Genomic DNA, 18,493 nt, shown 5'->3' on the forward strand with positions numbered 1-18,493 from the left:
TTTTTTTGTCTGGAAAAAGACAAGGTGCTTTACTTTTTCACATAGTGAGTCATACTCACTAAAAAGTATGATTCATCTACTTGGGATTGTCACAGAGGAGACAGTACCTTCCCTCTGTAATCTAAAATAAATAAGAAGAAACCACAAAAATCCCACATAATTTCACACAATAAAGACCCAAACATTTTAGAGCAGCATTTCTTAAAGAAAATAATTCACCATGCTTTATCAAACAAATCTCAGAAAAATATTTGGCTTACTTCAGGTTTATGAAATATAAAGTAATAAGAAATTTAGAAAGCTCTCTTAACAGGTAAAAACAACAAAAAAGTGAGATTTACTTGTACAGCTGAGCTCCCAGGGGAACTACTGTTAATAAGTGGATTTGAATCCTGGTATCCATCAATGTACTCCTCCAAAATCAAAATATCTTCTGTAATCAAAATATGCTGCATCTCTTTGCATAAGACCCAAATCCCGCTTCTGAAACATTTTGGTGATAAAAGCCAATGGATCATTTTGCTTCATGAGAAGTCACTGAAAAGCTTTTACCAAATAACCATCATGATTAAAAAATAATGCTCTTCCCTCATCTTTAACTGGGCAAACAACAGCCTGCCTGCCACAGTTTAAAAGGATAAATTTAATAGACTCACAAATGCAACAAAGGACAGAAAACAAAACTCTGTTTAAAATAGTATTAAATACAGATGGACCCTGACTTGGGATGCTTCCACTTATACTTTTCGACTTTATGATGGTGCGAAAGTGATAGGCATTCAGTAAAAACTGTACTTTGAATTTTGAATCTGGATCTTTTCCTGGGCTAGCGATACATGGTACTGCCCCCTCTGTGACATTGGGGCAATGAGCCACAGCTCCTGGTCAGCTATGAATGGAGGGAACTGATCCACTGACAACCATTCTGTACCCATACAACTGTCCTATCTTTCACTTTCAGTACAGTACTCAATATGTTTCAGAGGATATTCAACACTTCATTATAAAACAGACTTTGTATTTGCAATGACGTGGATGGAACTAGAAGGGTATTATGCTAAGTGAAATAAATAAGTCAATCAGAGAAAGAAAAATAACATATGATTTCACTCATGTGGAATTTAAGAAACACAGGATCATAAGGGATGTGAGGGAAAACTAAAACAGGACAAAAAACAAGACAAAATCATAGAGGGAGACAAACCATAAGAGACTCTTAATCGTAGGAAACAAACTGACGGTTGTTGGATGGGAGGGAGGTGGGGGAATGGAGTAGCTGGGTGATGGGCATTAAGGAAGAAATGTGATGAAATGAGCACTGGGTGTTATTTAAGACTGATGAATCACTGAACTCTACCTCTGAAACTATTAATACACTCTAAGTTAATTGAACTTAAATAAAAAATAAGTTTAAAAAATATTTTTGAAAAGCTTCTAGGTGCTTCTTAAACATAATTAAGGTAGGAAACCACTAGAATAAACAAAAATACCATGTTAAAAAATTTAAAAATAAAGTGTGTTTCTTGTAGGCAGCAAAACAAACAAACAAACAAACAAATAAATAAAACAAGCTTGGTGTTAGGTGATTTTACCCAACCGTAGGCTACTGTAGACATTCTGCGCATATGTAAGGTAGGTGAGCCTAAGCTATGATATTCAGTAGGTTAGGTGTAGTAAATGCATTTTTTTAACCTATGTTTTCAATTTGTTACAGGTTTATCTGGATGCAACCCCATTGGAAGATTTGTACCTATAATTCCAAGTTGAGAACTTCAAACCCCTATTCCGTTGTTGTTTCATTAGGATTGCTTTCTACCGATAGCAACAATGTAAATCTCCAAAGTATACATAAGAGAGAAGCAGTTCAATATATCTATACAAGGCTTGACAAAAAAAAAATAACTTAGCCACAGAATCACTAATTAGGAGTCATTTATTTGCCTTTGGGAAATTCTTACAAGGTAAGAGAATAAATGTTTTAGGAAAACAAAGAGTTAAAGTTTTCCTCCAATAAGCCCTGGCATTCACTGAACTATTCCCAAGAGAAAACACTGTCATGGTGAGGACCTAAATCTGTAATAGGCAAAAAAACTAGAGTTCACTGCCAAAGTCACCCAAATCAAAAGAAACTGTGGTACACAGTAATGGAGAGAATTTTCAAGGCAATGCCAGAGAGGCTGACATTAATAAATGTTCTTCCTAATTAATCACTTTTTAATACCAAATGCCAGAGTCCTGAGTCACAAACTGACTAAGCCAATTTGGCCATTTAAAGTTGCCAGGTCCTTTTGTAAATACTGGTGGCTTCTGACAATTAGACCCAGACGGGATACAAAAATGAAAGCGAGTTTTAGAGAAAATTCTGCCAAAAGTGCAACCACTTATTAGCAAACAGGCACACACTGGCTTATCATGGAGCTCAAGGAAGTCCTTTGTCCACCAGCTTTCCCGCAAGAACCACCCATGAAAGGAATTATTTTCTGAGGCAAGAACTATTCACTTTCTACTCAGGGAAGACAGAGTACTCTGTCAAGTGGCTTCTTGTAAGTCAACACCTAGGCAGATAAAGATAGAATTTTTAACTTTCTCCAGATATAAGAAAAACTATATGTGGAGAGATATATGTGGTGTCACTAAGGTCTTACCTTTAACACTGCCACTTAACATACCAGTGGGTCGAAGTGGATACTTGCTTCCCCAAACTGTGACATTTTATAGACAGTCCTCTAGCGTCTCTCATTTCTCACCATTGTTGAGCAGTCATTGTATCAAACGCTCACACTGGTTATTTCAAATTAAGGCCTCAAATACAACGAAAACCAAGATTCCATCAATCTTGGCTTTCACTTGCTGTTGGGAGGTTGTCACCTCTAACTCTAAAATAAATGGCTTCAAAGAAATTCCTTTTCAGCTGGTATTGACTGCTAAAGGGATAAATAAACATGAAAATTCTTCCGATGATGCTGTGGTGGTGGTGGTGGCTATTGTTTTTGAAAGTATAAATAAGGCAAAAACAAAACAAAAAATGTTTAAAAGCGGCTCCAAAAATGGACTCTCAAAAGTTCACTTCTCCACTCACCCTCAAATATTTAAGTCAACGCTTCCCAGAGCATATCACAAGAACACTGACACATTCTCAAATTCAAATAAATTTGAGAAATGCCATTCACTGTACACCCCATTTGGAAACTCAAAAGGCCGCTTAGAGCAAAGTCAAGGCTTTCTGAAATCCTCTAGTAGGGAAATACGCTGAACTTTTTAAAACTTCTGAAATGCAGAATCTTTATTTAGAATAACCTTACTTAATGACCTGTACAATGCTAGAACATATTTTGAAAAATGATGGTATAAACTGCTCAAGCAGAATGGAGTTAAAAGGAAAAGTTTCCACCTTGGGAGTTTCTCTATAAGCAGTACCAAAAATTATCTGCAAATAGAAAATTTTCCCTGAATCTCAGCTATAGCCTTTATGATATAGTCAAAACACATTTTTTGCTTTTCATTCTTGGTGGATGTAGGGTAGCTGATTGCCATTTTCCGTGCAGAAAACCATTATACATTGAAAGAACTTTATCATGTCATGAGGCTGCATAGTGTCGGCTCTAGCCAGGGTAAGTTTTGAAAGCAGGAAGGTTTCTTGGCAGGTCAGAAGCAGGTTTAGATCATACCTTTATTTAGAAGGATAATTCTCTCAGAGGTGGGGGTTGGAAGAAAGCAAAACCAAGTTCTTCAGGCAGCTACTGGGTTTTATCCTATCATTACTCTCCACATTCAGGATATTGTTTGGAACCAGTGAATGGCCAGTAAGTTAAATGTTTAATATTCTAACTTATTGCCTATGCTAGGCTTTTCCTCTCTGAATGCACCATTCTACATCTATACATTCCCTATAAATTTATTCTGCTTGTCTCTAAATACTTTGTTAACTTTTAAGACTAGTTTCTATTACTTTATTTTTTATTTAAAGATTTTATTTATTTTAGAGACAGAGGGAGCACCCATGAGCAGGGGGAGGAGCAGAGGGAGAGAGACATGCAGATTCTGTGTGGAGCCCAATGCAGGGCTCGAACCCAGGGCCCCAAGATCATGATCTGAGCCAAAACCAAGAGTCGGACACCCAACCAACTGAGCCACCTAAGTGCCCCAAGACCATTTTCCATTTCTATCTCACAGCTATATATGTATATGCTAACTGTGACTGATGTTACTCATATCCTGACCTTCTCCTATGAGATACACAGAAAGTATAGGAGGATACTATTGGACACTTCTCCCAAATCATTTGCCTTGTCCTGTATTCTTGAAAATTGTCCCATCCTCAGCAATGGTACTTTTAGTAAAACATGTCCACTGATTACTCATTCATTCAACAAATGCATAGTGCTATTACCTCTTCATAATCTCTTTGGGCATTATACTTATAAGCAATCACTTAAAGAATTTAGTGGGATGCCTGGGTGGTTCAGTGGTTGAGAGTCTGCCTTTGGCTCAGGGCATGATCCCAGGGTCCAGGACTGAGTCCTGCATCAGGCGCCCTGCAGGGAACCCGCTTCTCCCCTCTGCCTATGTCTCTGCTTCTTTCTCTGTGTCTCTCATGAATAAATAAGTAAAATCTTAAAAAAAAATTTAGCAAGTAATTGCTTTGCTATTTTTTGCTTGCTAATTTATTGCTTGCTAATTTTTTTTTAGCAAGTAATATCTCCTTTGTATTTTCCAGGGTCTATTCTAAGTTCTTTGGAATACATCAGTTAGCAAAACAGACACAAAGAATCCCTGCCCTTGCAGAGAGGGGGAAAAAAAAAGAAAGAGCGATTGGTAAAGAGTATCTACAAAATATGGTGAGCAAGAAGTGGGTTGCAGCTCAAAACACAGTGGTCAGGGTAGGCCTCATTGAGAAGCTGGGAACTAAGCAAAGACTTGCAGGAGATGAAGGAATCCGTAAGACTCATTTCATAGTCAGCAATGGGAAGGAATGAAGGAACAAGAGAGATAATGACCACACAATGAGCACACAGAACCTTTAAGGCCATTATAAAGGCCATAACCTTTAGGTTATCATTTTTACTTTGAAAGCAAAAAGAAGCCCCTGGAAGATTTTAAGCACAAGAGGGAAAAGTTAGGTGCTCGCTTACATTTTTAAAGAATGATCTAGTTACTGTGTTGAGAACAGTCTGGACCACTGGCACTGGGTAGAAGCAGGGAGACTAGTTAAGAGCTCTGGCAATAATCCAGGTGAGAGATGGCAGTAGTTTGGACCAGGAGGGCAGCAGTGAAGGTGGAGAGAACTGGTCAAATACCAGATGTACTGTGAAAACATACTTGCCAGTTCTTACTGACAGATTGGATATGATATTAAAGATAGAGAGGTGGAGAGGACATGATGAAACCCCAAGAACTTTGCCTTGGGCAGCTAGTAGAACGCAATGAATTCACAAACTTTGGGAGGGACAAAATAAATGGGTATATTCAGCGGTTAGAGTTCGGAATGCTGACTTTGAAACATCCATGTGCAAGTGCGTTTATATAGCAATGCCTTCCTGAACAAGGGTGGGTACCATGTATTTTGTTTCATTTATTGTTTTTTTTTAAAATATTATTTATTTATTTTTTTGACACAGAGAGGAAGAGAGCACAAGCAGAGGGAGTAGCAGAGGGAGAGGGAGAAGCAGGCTTGGAGACACTACCCCCTTCCCCATACAAAACCTAGGACCCTGGGATCACGACCCCAACTGAAGGCAGATGCCCTACCAACTGAATTACCCAGGTGCCCCTGTTTCATTTATTCTTATTAAATTCATTTTGATGTGTGTAATAACATGAATACATAAATATTAAAGCTCCTACCTATTACAGACTTGTTTTCTTTTCCTTTTTCTTTTTTATTAGACTTGTCCATGCTGCCTCTTTAGGCAAAGCATGTATAAAAATAAGCAATCTTAGGTTTTTGTATGGGGAAGGCGGTATTCTCCCCAAGAATGTGTTTGTCACCCCTGTACAGGCTTTCTTGGGCATGGTACTTTTTAACGAACCATCTAAAGAATATGGCAATCAATCACTTCAGTTTCCTTTGTATTTTCTAATACAATAGCAATTTTCACTGGACCCTCTGTTCAGAGGTATTTGTAGCTACTTTTATCTCTAAGAATCCTAAGTACATATTTCATTGTTTTCTTAGAACGAGATGAAAAAAGATAAGCTCCTTTAAATAGAAATTTCATGTTCTGAATGGAAACAGGACAGAATGACTATAGGAGTTACAAAAATGTCTTTTGACCTTGTTAAGAGTTTAAAACCAATCAGAATCATTGTAAAGCTAAGTAAAAATGAGTTGCTTTTATGAGAGTATGAATCATTAAGAGAAATAAAGTATTAACAAAGTGTTAAGACTATAGGGGTGCCTGACTGGCTCAGTTGGTAGAGTGTGTGACTCTTAATCTTGGGGTTGTGAGTTTGAGTCCCATGTTCGGTGTAGAGCCTACTTAAAATACAAACAAAAATTTTTTTTAAGTGTTAAGATTATCACTCAAAAGGTGGCAATTATTCTGAGTAAAAGCCAATAACATTAACTACGAAATCTTGCCAAGAATCATAAAGCATATAATCAAGAAAAAGAAATAAAGCTGTTACTGATGTTTGAAAACTCCTTTTCCCAGCATGCAACTAATTCTTCCATTAATAAATTCAGAGAGTCTTCCTTCGAACTTAGGTATAAACATCAAAGAGGTAGGTAAGTCATTTTCTTATTAAAGAGTGTGACTTGTGAAAATGTAATTGCCCTGTGAAGGCAAAGAATAAAACAAATTATTTAATGATGTGGAAGAACTCCTGCCAGGCATAGATCAAAAGCCAAGCAGAACAACCCAGGTATAACCGAGTAGTACGTTACACAAAACACAGGAGAGAAGGATTTGTATAAAGTTCAGATCTGGAACAAGGAGAATGACTTTGCACGTGATATATTAATCATGGACAGAAAGGAATGCCTGGGAAGACTTTGCTCAAGGGCCTCTGATTTTTAAGCAGCCACTGAATAAAAGGTGCGTTTCTACTAGCATCTATTTTGCTCCAGTGGTCACAACTGAGTGGAATGGAGAAATCCAGCAATGGAAAAGCCTTGAAGAACAGCAACAATAAAAGAAAACAATTTCTTTCTTATATCCTACCTACTTTGCTAAACTTTCAAATACTTTAAGACTTCTAAACTATTTCTATAGTTTGGAGGTTTATGTGATAACTCCAACATTCATTTATAAATACGTCAGTGATACTTGCCACTATTTTCTTTTCCTTGATAAACATTCTTTTTTTTAAACAGAAAAGTTTTATGTTAGGACTTTGCCCTTCTGTTACAGTTGAACATACCTACTTCCAAATTCCAAAATATGCTGAAGCATTAGAAACTTCAAAGTATGTTACTACCATTAGCTCTTAGGTCAAGAATTTAACCTCTGTTATATAGGATGGGGGATAAAACGTGGTCTGGCGGTGATTAATCTTCACTGGCATTACAAGTATTTTTTTTTTTTATCATGTAAAGCATGACTGTATATTGAAATATACAGAATCAAAAAAGTCAATCCAGCTAGATTATGTTTGTTTATTTTTTGGTTTAGTTTTTTATGGTCATTCTTATAAAATAAAAACAGGAGCCCCAACTGTGCTCCTAACTTTAATCTGTGGCGATTTCATAATGGTGGCGATGACAAGGATGACAACGAGGACTATAAAGACAGCTGACAGGTACTCAGGGCTTCCCATGTGCCAGTCACTGTGCTGAGTGTTTTATGTGGCTTGCCCCAGTTAACCTCACAATGACTCTGTACCATGGTGTGGGAACCTGGCTGAACAAGATGAGCCCACACAGCTCATCCATGTTAGAGACCCACCTCAGATTTAGGTCAGTGGTGATCACTCTACAGCCTCCCTCCTCCCAGCCTCAGAAACTGTCAATCTAGAACTCAGAGTAGTTTTCCTTCATGTGCATCTCAGGACTGCCTCCAACATGAAAGAACAGGATCCTACTTGATGATGATGGTCCTGAGCCTGAAAGTAGACTATCAAACAAAATTAGATGACACAGTATATTGTCTCATATACACTGAGGAGCGTACTTGTTGTATTGAACATTGGGTGTTGTATGTAAGTGATGAATCACTAAATTCTACTCTGGAAACTAGTATTATATATGAACTAACTAGAATTTAAGTACAAATTTGGAAACATTCGAGAAAAAAAAGTATGTGGAAAAAGGCAGTTGCATTGGATCTTTCAATATGTTCTATTTTACAACGAGGGATAATTCAACTCCTCTAATTTCCAGCACTGCCTGTGATGAAGCAGTCAACTTATTTTCGCTCTCTCATCAGAAAATGACATAAAGAAAAATTTCAGCTTTGGCCTAAAACCCGAGGGCCAAAGTTGACTACAGCCACTGACCTGAAAAACTGTGCCCTTAAGTACTAAGTAGCAGGATGTCATCATCATGGGTAACAGTGGCAGGTGGAGAAGTCAGCTGAGAGCTGTGATAAGAGGCTGGATCAACTGGGATGGCCAAATGTGAGACAGAGAGACATCCCAGACAATGACAACCCCCATGGTACTGGTGGTCAGGGACAGACAGACCACGTCAAGGCGTCATTAGGACTTCTGTCAGCAACTGTAATGGTCCCAATTCAGGACAAACTGGATGGGTTGTAAGTGGGCTAGACAGATCAGATCTGTGATAGCATGAAGAGGATTTTCATGAACTGAGGATAGAAAAGGATGGAGAACATAGAGTCTGCAGAAAATGGGAACTGAAGACAGAAATGTAGGCCAGAAGGGGAAAAAAAAAATCAACTTTGGCGCAGAGCCATGCATCATTAAACACAATCTTCATTCCTCAAGTTCAATTTTATTTTACCACTTGGTATATTAAAACAAGATGCTTATTTTGCCAGGTTTCATAATGGCCATTCTGGAATTTAGAAGACTTGTTCCACAGTGATCCATGTGCCATGATAATACTTTAACCTATTATGTGGCTGAACTAAATGCAAGGTAATTTCCAGAAATCTGAAAGCTTGTTCAGTTCAACTGCACAGGTCTGTGGTAGTACAATGTTCTAATTTATGCCACACTGGCAGAGGTGAATAGTTGTGATAGACTGTATGTTCAGCAAAGCCCCAAATATTTACAATTCTGTTTTCCCTCTCTCTCTCTCACAAACACACACACACACACACACACACACACACACACACACACACACACACGTTTTTCCATCTCCTGGTCTACTCCATTGTACTGTAGTTATTCCCATAAGCTGCTCCACTTCCTTCATTAAAAAGGTAAGAATGCCAATGAGTAAATAATCACTTACCAACAGTGGTTCTTATTCTAATCTTACCTCCTTGTTGTGATGTAGGGTTTTTTTTTTTTGTTGTTGTTGTTTATGAGAAATCTAAGGCTCATAATCTCTGTTTGTCCATCAGATAACAAACTGTTCTTTTATTGAAAATGTGGCTGGGGGCTGTGATCCAGACTAGCATGAAGGCTAAGCAAGGCAAGGCTGGGAACAGGCAGGAATGGAGGTCCCTGAGATAAACACAGCCCCCTCCCTAAGTGAGGAGATCCATTATTTCCATCCCATCCCACCGCTCCATTTTGACCAACCTATTACTGGAGGTCACCTCCACTGACCAGCCTGCAGGTTCATCCCTGTGTAGACTTGAGAATTTGACTTGTTCTCCAGGGCTCAGAGAGAAAGCCCATGATTTGTGTTGTTTTCAAGGGAATGATGTGTAAGACTGGGAATGGACAGATGGATTGGGAAAAGAACTGTAACCTCTACGAAAAATGAAATAAACAAAACACAAATAAACAAAAACCAGCCCTGAAAGCCCCGTACCTGGGGGAGGGGACCCTCCACTGCCTCATGTCCATTCTCAAAGATCTCTCTTTGATCTCAGAGATCTCAAAGATCTGTCAGATGATTATAAGTGATATAAAAATAGTTTAGAATATCAAGATACCCTGTGAGAATATAATAATTAATAACAAATAAATTACTCTTAAATATGATTTAGTGGTATTTCGTCTGTAATGCAAGGAAATCACATTAGAGGATGGGGTGAAAAGGGCAACTATAAAGAGTAAGACCAATGGTATTAATTCCTCTAAACAATCCAAATTACAAATTACACTACCTGATATAGATCCCTATTGCAAGTCAACAGTCTGACGGTCTGACATACAGTCTGTAGGAGGCATAATGAGAACCCCAAGTGCATTTTTTGGCCTATGATGCATAAACAGTCACTATTGATAAAAAAAAAAGAATAGAATAATAAGCCTTCATGGTTTAAATTCTCTTTCTCTCTACTATACATACATTCCAACAGAGTGATTATCTTCAACACAAAGAGTAAGAGCAAATTCGTTCATTTTAAAGTTCACTGTTAAAAAAGAATTTTTAACACCATACTGAATTACATTGTAGACTGTTCTCTACATTATCTAAATTAAGTTCAAATGCATTCCTGGTGGAAAGGGGTATGAATAGGAGGAGGAGATGAAGGAGAGGCACAGAATAAGACAAATTCTACACTTAAATTCTCAAAGATGCCAAGTATTTCCAATAAATACAATAATATTATACAATAAATAATAAACTACTCCTTGAGGTCTTACATTTCCTATGCTACGAAAATAGGACAGATTAGAAACAATCTCTAAATTCATCCTGCTGTTATTTCTGCAGAAAGCAAGCTTAGATTCTGTGTCCTAGCCCTCCCACTCAATCCTAGACAAGTGCTTGTCAAAGTCAAACATCTACTCCCTGAGCAGCTGCCTTGCAGGAATACTCCCAAGTGGATGTGGAAATGGCTGGGAAGAGTCTGCAATCTGTAATAGCATCTAACTTTACTTACTTGTGTAAAGAACTTGTTTTTGTTTTCATTAAGTGTGAAAACGTACGAGAACAAAACGTTCAAAGGAGGCCTATGGAGGGTGGGGTTTCAAGAGCAGGGTGGAGATTAGGAAATAACACACATGGTGTTTTATTCATTACCTGTGTTAATTTTTGGCTTTGTAAAGTCAATTATTAAAGTATTAATGAAGCAGTCAAATAAGTGTAAATATAACTATAACAGGGTAGATTACAGCCCCCTCCTCCAAAGGCCTGGTTAATAACAAGGTAGGATGACAGATGAAGAAAACCAGACAAAACCCACCTGACTGTCAATATAGCCAGAGGCCAAGTAGAAAAAGCACAGCAGGAGAGAGGGAAATAGGCAGAGACTCAAAAGACCGAGGTTGAATCTTACACACACACACACACACACACACACACACAACTACATCATCTCTTTGGCATCATTTCTTTTGGCTCTACCTTTGGCCCACTCTGCTCCAGCCATGTCAATCTGCTATTCTGTGAACACTCCAGTACTTTTCCTGCCACAGGGCCTTGGTGCTTGCTTTCCCTCAACTTGAAATGCTCTTCCCTAAATAGCCACTTGATTCAGTCCTTCAATTCCTTCACGTCTCTGCTGAAATGTCACCATATCTGTAAGGCCAGCCCTGACCTCATCAGAATGCTTATCAACACTGGGCATATAACAACATATTTTAAATGCTTATATATAAGCTCCATGTAGACAAACCTTCATTCTATTACTGCTCTAATCCTAATAGGCACTATAGTCAATATTAAGAGAATTAAAGAAGAAGTAGTAAGGCTAAATAAAACATATTATCCCTGAATACAAGCCAAGGTGGCTGTTGTATAACTGAGGCTCAATCAAGGTAAAAATAAAAGAAGCCTTTTCCATGATTTCCTGGACTCAATTGTATGCTTCTTTATACAATATTTTTTTCCTGGTAATGTACTATATGGCCTCACTATTTCAAAATTTAAGGACACTGAAAATTATTTCAATTCATCATATATAGATGCAGTACACCTGTCATTTGGAAATACTCTGGATGGACAGAGCCACATTTACTCTGCTGACATTATTACAAATATTTCATCCATTGTTTCCTTTTGGCACAGAACAATGTCCATAAAGCAGGACCTCTGTCTTCACAAAAGCTTAATCCTACTGCTTATTGTCTTGGAGTCAGACCCCTGAAGATCATGTTCTTAGTAATTAATCATCACATCAAAAAAATAGTATTATCCCCCCTTTAAAAGGTCATTTACTACCTAGCATGAGAATCTGACTTTTAAGACCTTCTAGTGTGTAAGATCTTCTAGATCAAGAACAGATCTCAAATATGAGCTAGATGCCAAACCTCTGGCAAGACGCTGAAAGAAGAAAATGTAGAAAGTGTAAGCAGCCTCCAAGAATTGCTGGAGGCTTCAGTCAATGTTTGCAAAGAACTTTCAAGATGAAATCTATCACCAAAGAGCTAAGTCTTATATTACCACAGCAGGGATGCTTTGCTAATATTTTTCCCAATGCATTAAAAGGGATCTTGGAACAAATTCCATGAGAGAAAAGGATTGGTAATTCATTCCAAGGAAGTTTCCATTCAATCATCTTGTTATCAAAGATACTCTGGAGAGGGCCAAGGCTCGCCTGTGTGTGGGGTCCACTGGCATCATGAAGGTCCATATTTAATACACCTGACCAAGATGACAGCCTATGGATACTCAACACTCCCTTTTGATAGTTGCGAAGGAGTCAAGGGAAACCCTTACTGACATACCAATCCAGTGGTCTATTACATTTTCTCCTGTAGGTCAATAACAATATAGCAGGCATGCCAAACTATGAGCTAAGGCCAGATTCTAATAAAAAAACATCATATCGACCCCCAAACATTTCATACTCATATTGTGTATGAGCCTTTTATAGTCTTAAAAAAAAAGAAAAAGGTTCTGCATACCAAAATCTAATTGAACAGAGCTGGTAACTTTATAGTTTTATTCATTTAGATGATATATACTGAGCAAGAAACAATAAAATTTAGATTATATATATTGGATGTGGCAAGCTCTTGATGCTAGAAACATGGCAGTAAACAACAACAACAAAATCTGTCCTCATGGGGTTTATATTCTAGTTGGATGAAAGAGACATTAGATAAAATAACGAAGTTACATAGCATTTTAAAAATTGAAAGTATAGTGAAGAAAAGTTAAAAGGGAAAAGAGTGGAGGGTATATGATTGCATTTTTAATAGGGTACATATGGGGGTGCCTGGGTGGCTTAGTTGACTGGTGTTCTGCTTTTGGTTTCAGTTCAATTCATGATCTGCTTGTCCCTCTCCCCTGACCCCCTCCTCCTTTTTGTTCTTTCATTCTCTCTCAAATAAATAAATAAATAGGATACATATGGTAGACTTTACTAAGGTGAAATTTGAGCTCAAGTTTATGTAACTAATTGGCATGCTAGAGTTTCTTGAGGATGGTTATTCATATCATACTAGTCTTATCAACTTGATTTACAAAATGATTAAGAAGTAGATTACTGTAAGTAAGGGATTTGGGGGGAAAATAGTTTCTTCAAAATACGGTGCAGAGATAAGTGGATATCCACCAGCAAAAAAATGAAGTCAGACTCCCATTTACCACTACATAAAGAAAAAATAACTCAAAATATACCAGTGACCCAAATATAAGAGCTAACACTATAAAACTCTTAGAACAAAATAGAGTCATAAATCTTCATGACCCCAGCTTTGGCAATGGATTCACAAGTTTGGCAACAAAAGCAATGAAAAAAAATAAAGAAATTAAAAACTTAGAATGCATTAAGGGACATTATCAAAAATTTGAAAAGACGATATAAAGAATGGGAGAAAATATTCGCAAATCATTTCTCTGTTGGGGATTTAATATCCTAAACTATTACAACTCAACAACAAAACAACAATCCAACTGAAAAATGAACAAAGGACTTGAATATACATCTCTCCAAAGAAGATACACAGATGGCCAATAAGCACATGAAAAGATTTTCATCACTGTTCATTAAAGAAATTCAAATCAAAATCACAAAGATATAACTCTTCATGCCTACTAGGATGGCTTTAAACAAAACAATGGAAAATAACAAGTATTAGTAAAGATTGGATATACAGGAACCATTGCATACTCTGAGTGAGAATGTTAAATGGTTACAGCCATATGTAAAATAGTTTCTTGAAAAGTTAAGTACATAATTACCATATGACCCAGCAATTTCACTTAGGTATATATCCAAGAGAAATGAAAACATACGTCCATGCAGAAACCTGTACACAAATATCATAATATAGCAATGCTCATAATAGCCAAAAAGTGGAAACAACTTGAATGTCCACAGATGAATGAATAAACAAATTATGGTATATACATCTGATGGAATATTATTCAGTCATTAAGAAGAACTGAGTATTGATACAAACATTGACACAAGTCAAACAGAAAAGGTCACATATTGTGTGATTCCTTTTATAGGGTATAGCCAGAATAGGCCAATCCATTGAGACAGCAGATTAGAAGTCACAGGAGGGGAAGAGTTGGGAGTGATTGGTATGGGGTGTTATTAATGCAGTAATGAAAAGGTTTTGAAATTAGAGAAAGCTGGCAGTTACACAACATTATGAATACATTAAGTATCACTATACTGTACAGTTTATAATGACGAATTGTATCTTATGTAAGTTTCTTCTTAATAAAAAGGTTTTAATCAATCAAAAGTTTTTCATCAAAGTTTCAGTATCATGTGTTTGTGTTTTACACTCAAATATCAGTTCTTTTTTCATTCCAGCCTTAATCTATTTGTAACATATTAATCTTTTTAAAAAATACACCTTTACCGAGATATAGTCCAGATACAATTCACCCATTTTATGCGTATTAATTTGGTAAGTTTTGGTAAACATATGTCGTTTAGCAATCACCACCACAATCAAATTTTAAAAGCATTCAACATCCCAAAAAGTTCCCTTAAGTCTTTGTATACCTACATCCCATCTGCACATATTTTCTGTCATAAATCTGCCTTCTCTATGCATTTCTGGGGAACTCTAGAAAAGACAGAATTATAATAGCAGATATTTTGTATGGATGGAGTCATACAATATGTAGTTTTTAATGTCTGGCTTCTTCTTTTTTCTTTTTAAGATTTTATTTTTAAGTAATCTCTATACCGACATGAACTCAAACTTTCAACTCCGAGATCAAGAGTCACATGCTAAAAAAAAAAAAAAAAAAAAGAGTCACATGCTCTATGGACTGAGCCAGCTGGACACCCCCATCTGGCTTCCTTTACTTTAGTAAGATATGTTGGAGGTTCATGTATGCTTTTTTATGTATAAATAAATAATTTATTCCTTTATATTCCTGAATAATTTACCATATTATGTGTATCCATTTACATTTTGAGATTACTGGCTTGTTTGTATTTTTCAGCTATTATGAATACTTACTTACAAGACTCCTGAATGGATATAAGTTTCTATCTCTCTTTGGTAGATATTGAAGAGTAAAATTGCTTATTTTCATATTTAACTTTTAAGAAACTGTCAAATTTTTCCAAAGTGGCTGAGCTGTTTTTCAATCCTTATCAGTATGAGGGTTCCAGTTGTTCTACATTCTGGCCAATACTGAGTACTGTGAATCTTTTGAATGAGTCATTCTAGTAGGTGTGGAGTGATATCTTTTTGTGGCTTTAATTAGCATTTCCCTAGTGACTAATGATGCTGAGCATCTTTCTATATGTTTATTAACCTTTGTGTATCTTCTGTGAAGTGTCTGTTTGAATCTTTTGCCCATTTTTAATGAGTTGTCTTATTACTGAGTTTTAAGAGCTCTTTAAATATCCCAGATACAAATCCTTTATGCATATATGTTTTGCAAATACTTTCTTGCAATCTATGGCTTGTCTTTTGAGAGACTTAACATTATCTTTTGATGAACAAAAAATATATATATATTTTTAATAGGCTCGATGCCCAGCATAGAGTCCAACACAGAGCTTGAATTCATGACCCCAAAATCAAGACCTGAGTTGAGATCAAGAATCAGACACTTAGGGCAGCCCGGGTGGCTCAGGGGTTTAGCGCCTGCCTTCAGCCCAGGGCATGATCCTGGAGACCTGGGAACGAGTCCCACGTCAGGCTCCCTGCATGGGGCCTGCTTCTCCCTCTGCCTGTGTCTCTGCCTCTCTCTCTCTCTCTCTGTGACTATCATAAATAAATAAAAATTAAAAAAAAAAGAATTTTGCCATAATTAATTCTTTTGTTTAGAACTGTGATCCACTTAGCATTAATTTCTAAGTGTACAGTATAACATAAGGGTTAAGGGTTAAACATTTAACCCTTATGTTATATTTATATATGACATATAAAAATATGTCATATTTTTTCCTTATAGATATTCCATTATTTCAGTACCTTTTAGTTAAAAGACTATCCCTACCCCATTGAATTATCTTGGTAACTTTGTCAAAAATCAATAGAGCATGTAACTGTGAGCTTACCTTTGGATTTATAATTCTCTTCTGCTTTCTACTTACTACTCCCCTCCTGTGTTTGGGACATACTCTCCTATATCTTTACATATCCAGTAATCTGATTAAAAACTAGGCATGTGTATCATACATTGCAGGGACTCCATATCACATTTTGTTCTTCTGAAATTTGCTGATTTTACTGTTTTAATATATAATGAACTTGCCTAGACTCAAAATGAAAAATCTGTTTCTCTGTAGAAAGTGGAAATTTTTGCTCAGGTTTGGTTTTGTTTTGTTTTTTCCTTTTGCCCTTCTTGTGCCTGAATAGCTTTTCGATCAGCCAATGCTTTCAACAGAGGTTATACAATGACAACTCAAGCCAATGAAGCTTCTACTTTCTGTTGCCCAACCTGTGTATGGGTTAAAAAATTCATTCAAATTTCCAGCAAATAAATAAGTCTCCCCAGCCCTTCAGTTTTGCTTGGGCTCCCTGGGGAGCCCCATGCTGTTTAGCAGCCAGCTATGAAGGCATGAGGAGCATATTATTTCAGCCCTTTCATAGCTCTCATTTCCAAAAGTTCCCCCTTAGGTTTCTTACTGCTCTGTAACGCTCTCACACCAAATCAGCCTCTAAGTAGTAAACCTGTGGGTTTTTTCCACACCAGCTGGGTGAGGGGGTGGAGGTGGGGGTGAGGGGTAGGGGGCTGAGGGTATGGGAATACCCTCAAGCAAGAAGTATCTTATCCAATAAAACTGCAATGGCAGTTTTTCCTAAGTAAACATTTTCAAGTTCTTTGCTGTCTTTGATCATTTTTGAAAATGCTGCATTTAATAATTTTTCCAGTTTTACAGTGTATTTTTTTTTGAAGTGAGAATCACCCAACCAACTCAGGCAGGCAGGCAGTCATTAGTGGAAGTAACATCTTAACCATATTTTAAGCACTTATGAATATATTATCATTATCTCATTTATCATTACATGAAATCAAACAAGTTACCACAAAAATTAGTCAACTATAGCAGGAAAAAAAATTCTTGTTTGCAAATATTTATTTTCAGATCCAATTTCTACAGAGTTGAAAGAACAGAAAAAGATATATAATTAAGGTGGCCATGATCTGCTAGCTCCATTAGGGTCTTTAAAATATTTATCACTTACCTGGAAAAATTAAAAATTAAAAAAAAATTTAGATGAAAGAGTAGATTCGATTTAGACTTAGATCACCTGGAGATGGGGGGTGGGAGGTAAGGGGGGGTGGGGAAGGCATTACTAAGTATAGAGCATCTGTCTTTAAATGCAGAGAGTTCAGTTGGATTTTAAGAAAATTACCTTGAAGGCTGCTAAACAATGAAGGCTCAGTAAAGCCATCACAACTGCCAGAAGGATGGTGGCTAAGTTCCGTACGTCCCATATGGTCTCTACCAGAGGAATACTGCCGACCTGCCAGTCATAGCACAGAGTAACAGGTGCAAGCAGAAGCCACACATTGAAGGCCAAGAGGTAGGAATAGGTAAGGAACCTGTGAAGAGAAGAACAACCACTGAAATACAACTCAAGGTCCATGATACTTTGCAAACATTCATTATCATGGTTTAATTAATGGCATTTGTATACTGTCCATGTTATCAGGAAAGAGAAGGCAAGATGGAAAGCCACTCATTCATTTAGTTATTAAATAGGCCATTTGGGAATATACTTAACAGTTCCATGCACTGTGGTAGGTGCTGGCCTTTCAATGGGCAACAAGTAAAGACAGTTTCCACGACATATATTTTAAAATGGTCATACAAATAAATACATTACATCCAGAGATATATGTCAAGAAGGAAAAGTCTGATGGAAGTATACCACAGAAATGCTGTTCTGCTAGTTGGGGGTCCCTGGGCAAGAGACAGACCTTTAAACTGTCCTTTTTTCATAGAGTCCAGGAAACTGCTGTAGATAGTAAACCATTTTACCATCTTGATAACAGATTGGTCATACCAAATTATTTCAAAAAACTAAAGCATCTGTGGTAGGGACATGAAGTCTCTTATTCACAAGTGAAGGGGCTAGCCTTTAA

General features: G+C 37.1%; 1 protein-coding gene across 1 annotated transcript in view; it reads right to left on the reverse strand.

Moving 5' to 3' along the window:
• The window catches only part of TMTC1 (transmembrane O-mannosyltransferase targeting cadherins 1), a 274,216-nt gene that overhangs the window by 110,040 nt on the left and 145,683 nt on the right, over positions 1–18,493 (reverse strand). The window contains exon 8 of the mRNA XM_055318820.1: positions 17,761–17,950. Coding sequence (XP_055174795.1) covers positions 17,761–17,950 — 190 coding nt within the window. The remainder of the gene's footprint in view (positions 1–17,760; positions 17,951–18,493) is intronic.

The sequence above is a fragment of the Nyctereutes procyonoides genome, unplaced genomic scaffold (assembly GCF_905146905.1).
Source record: "Nyctereutes procyonoides isolate TBG_1078 unplaced genomic scaffold, NYPRO_anot_genome, whole genome shotgun sequence".
Lineage (NCBI taxonomy): Eukaryota > Metazoa > Chordata > Mammalia > Carnivora > Canidae > Nyctereutes > Nyctereutes procyonoides.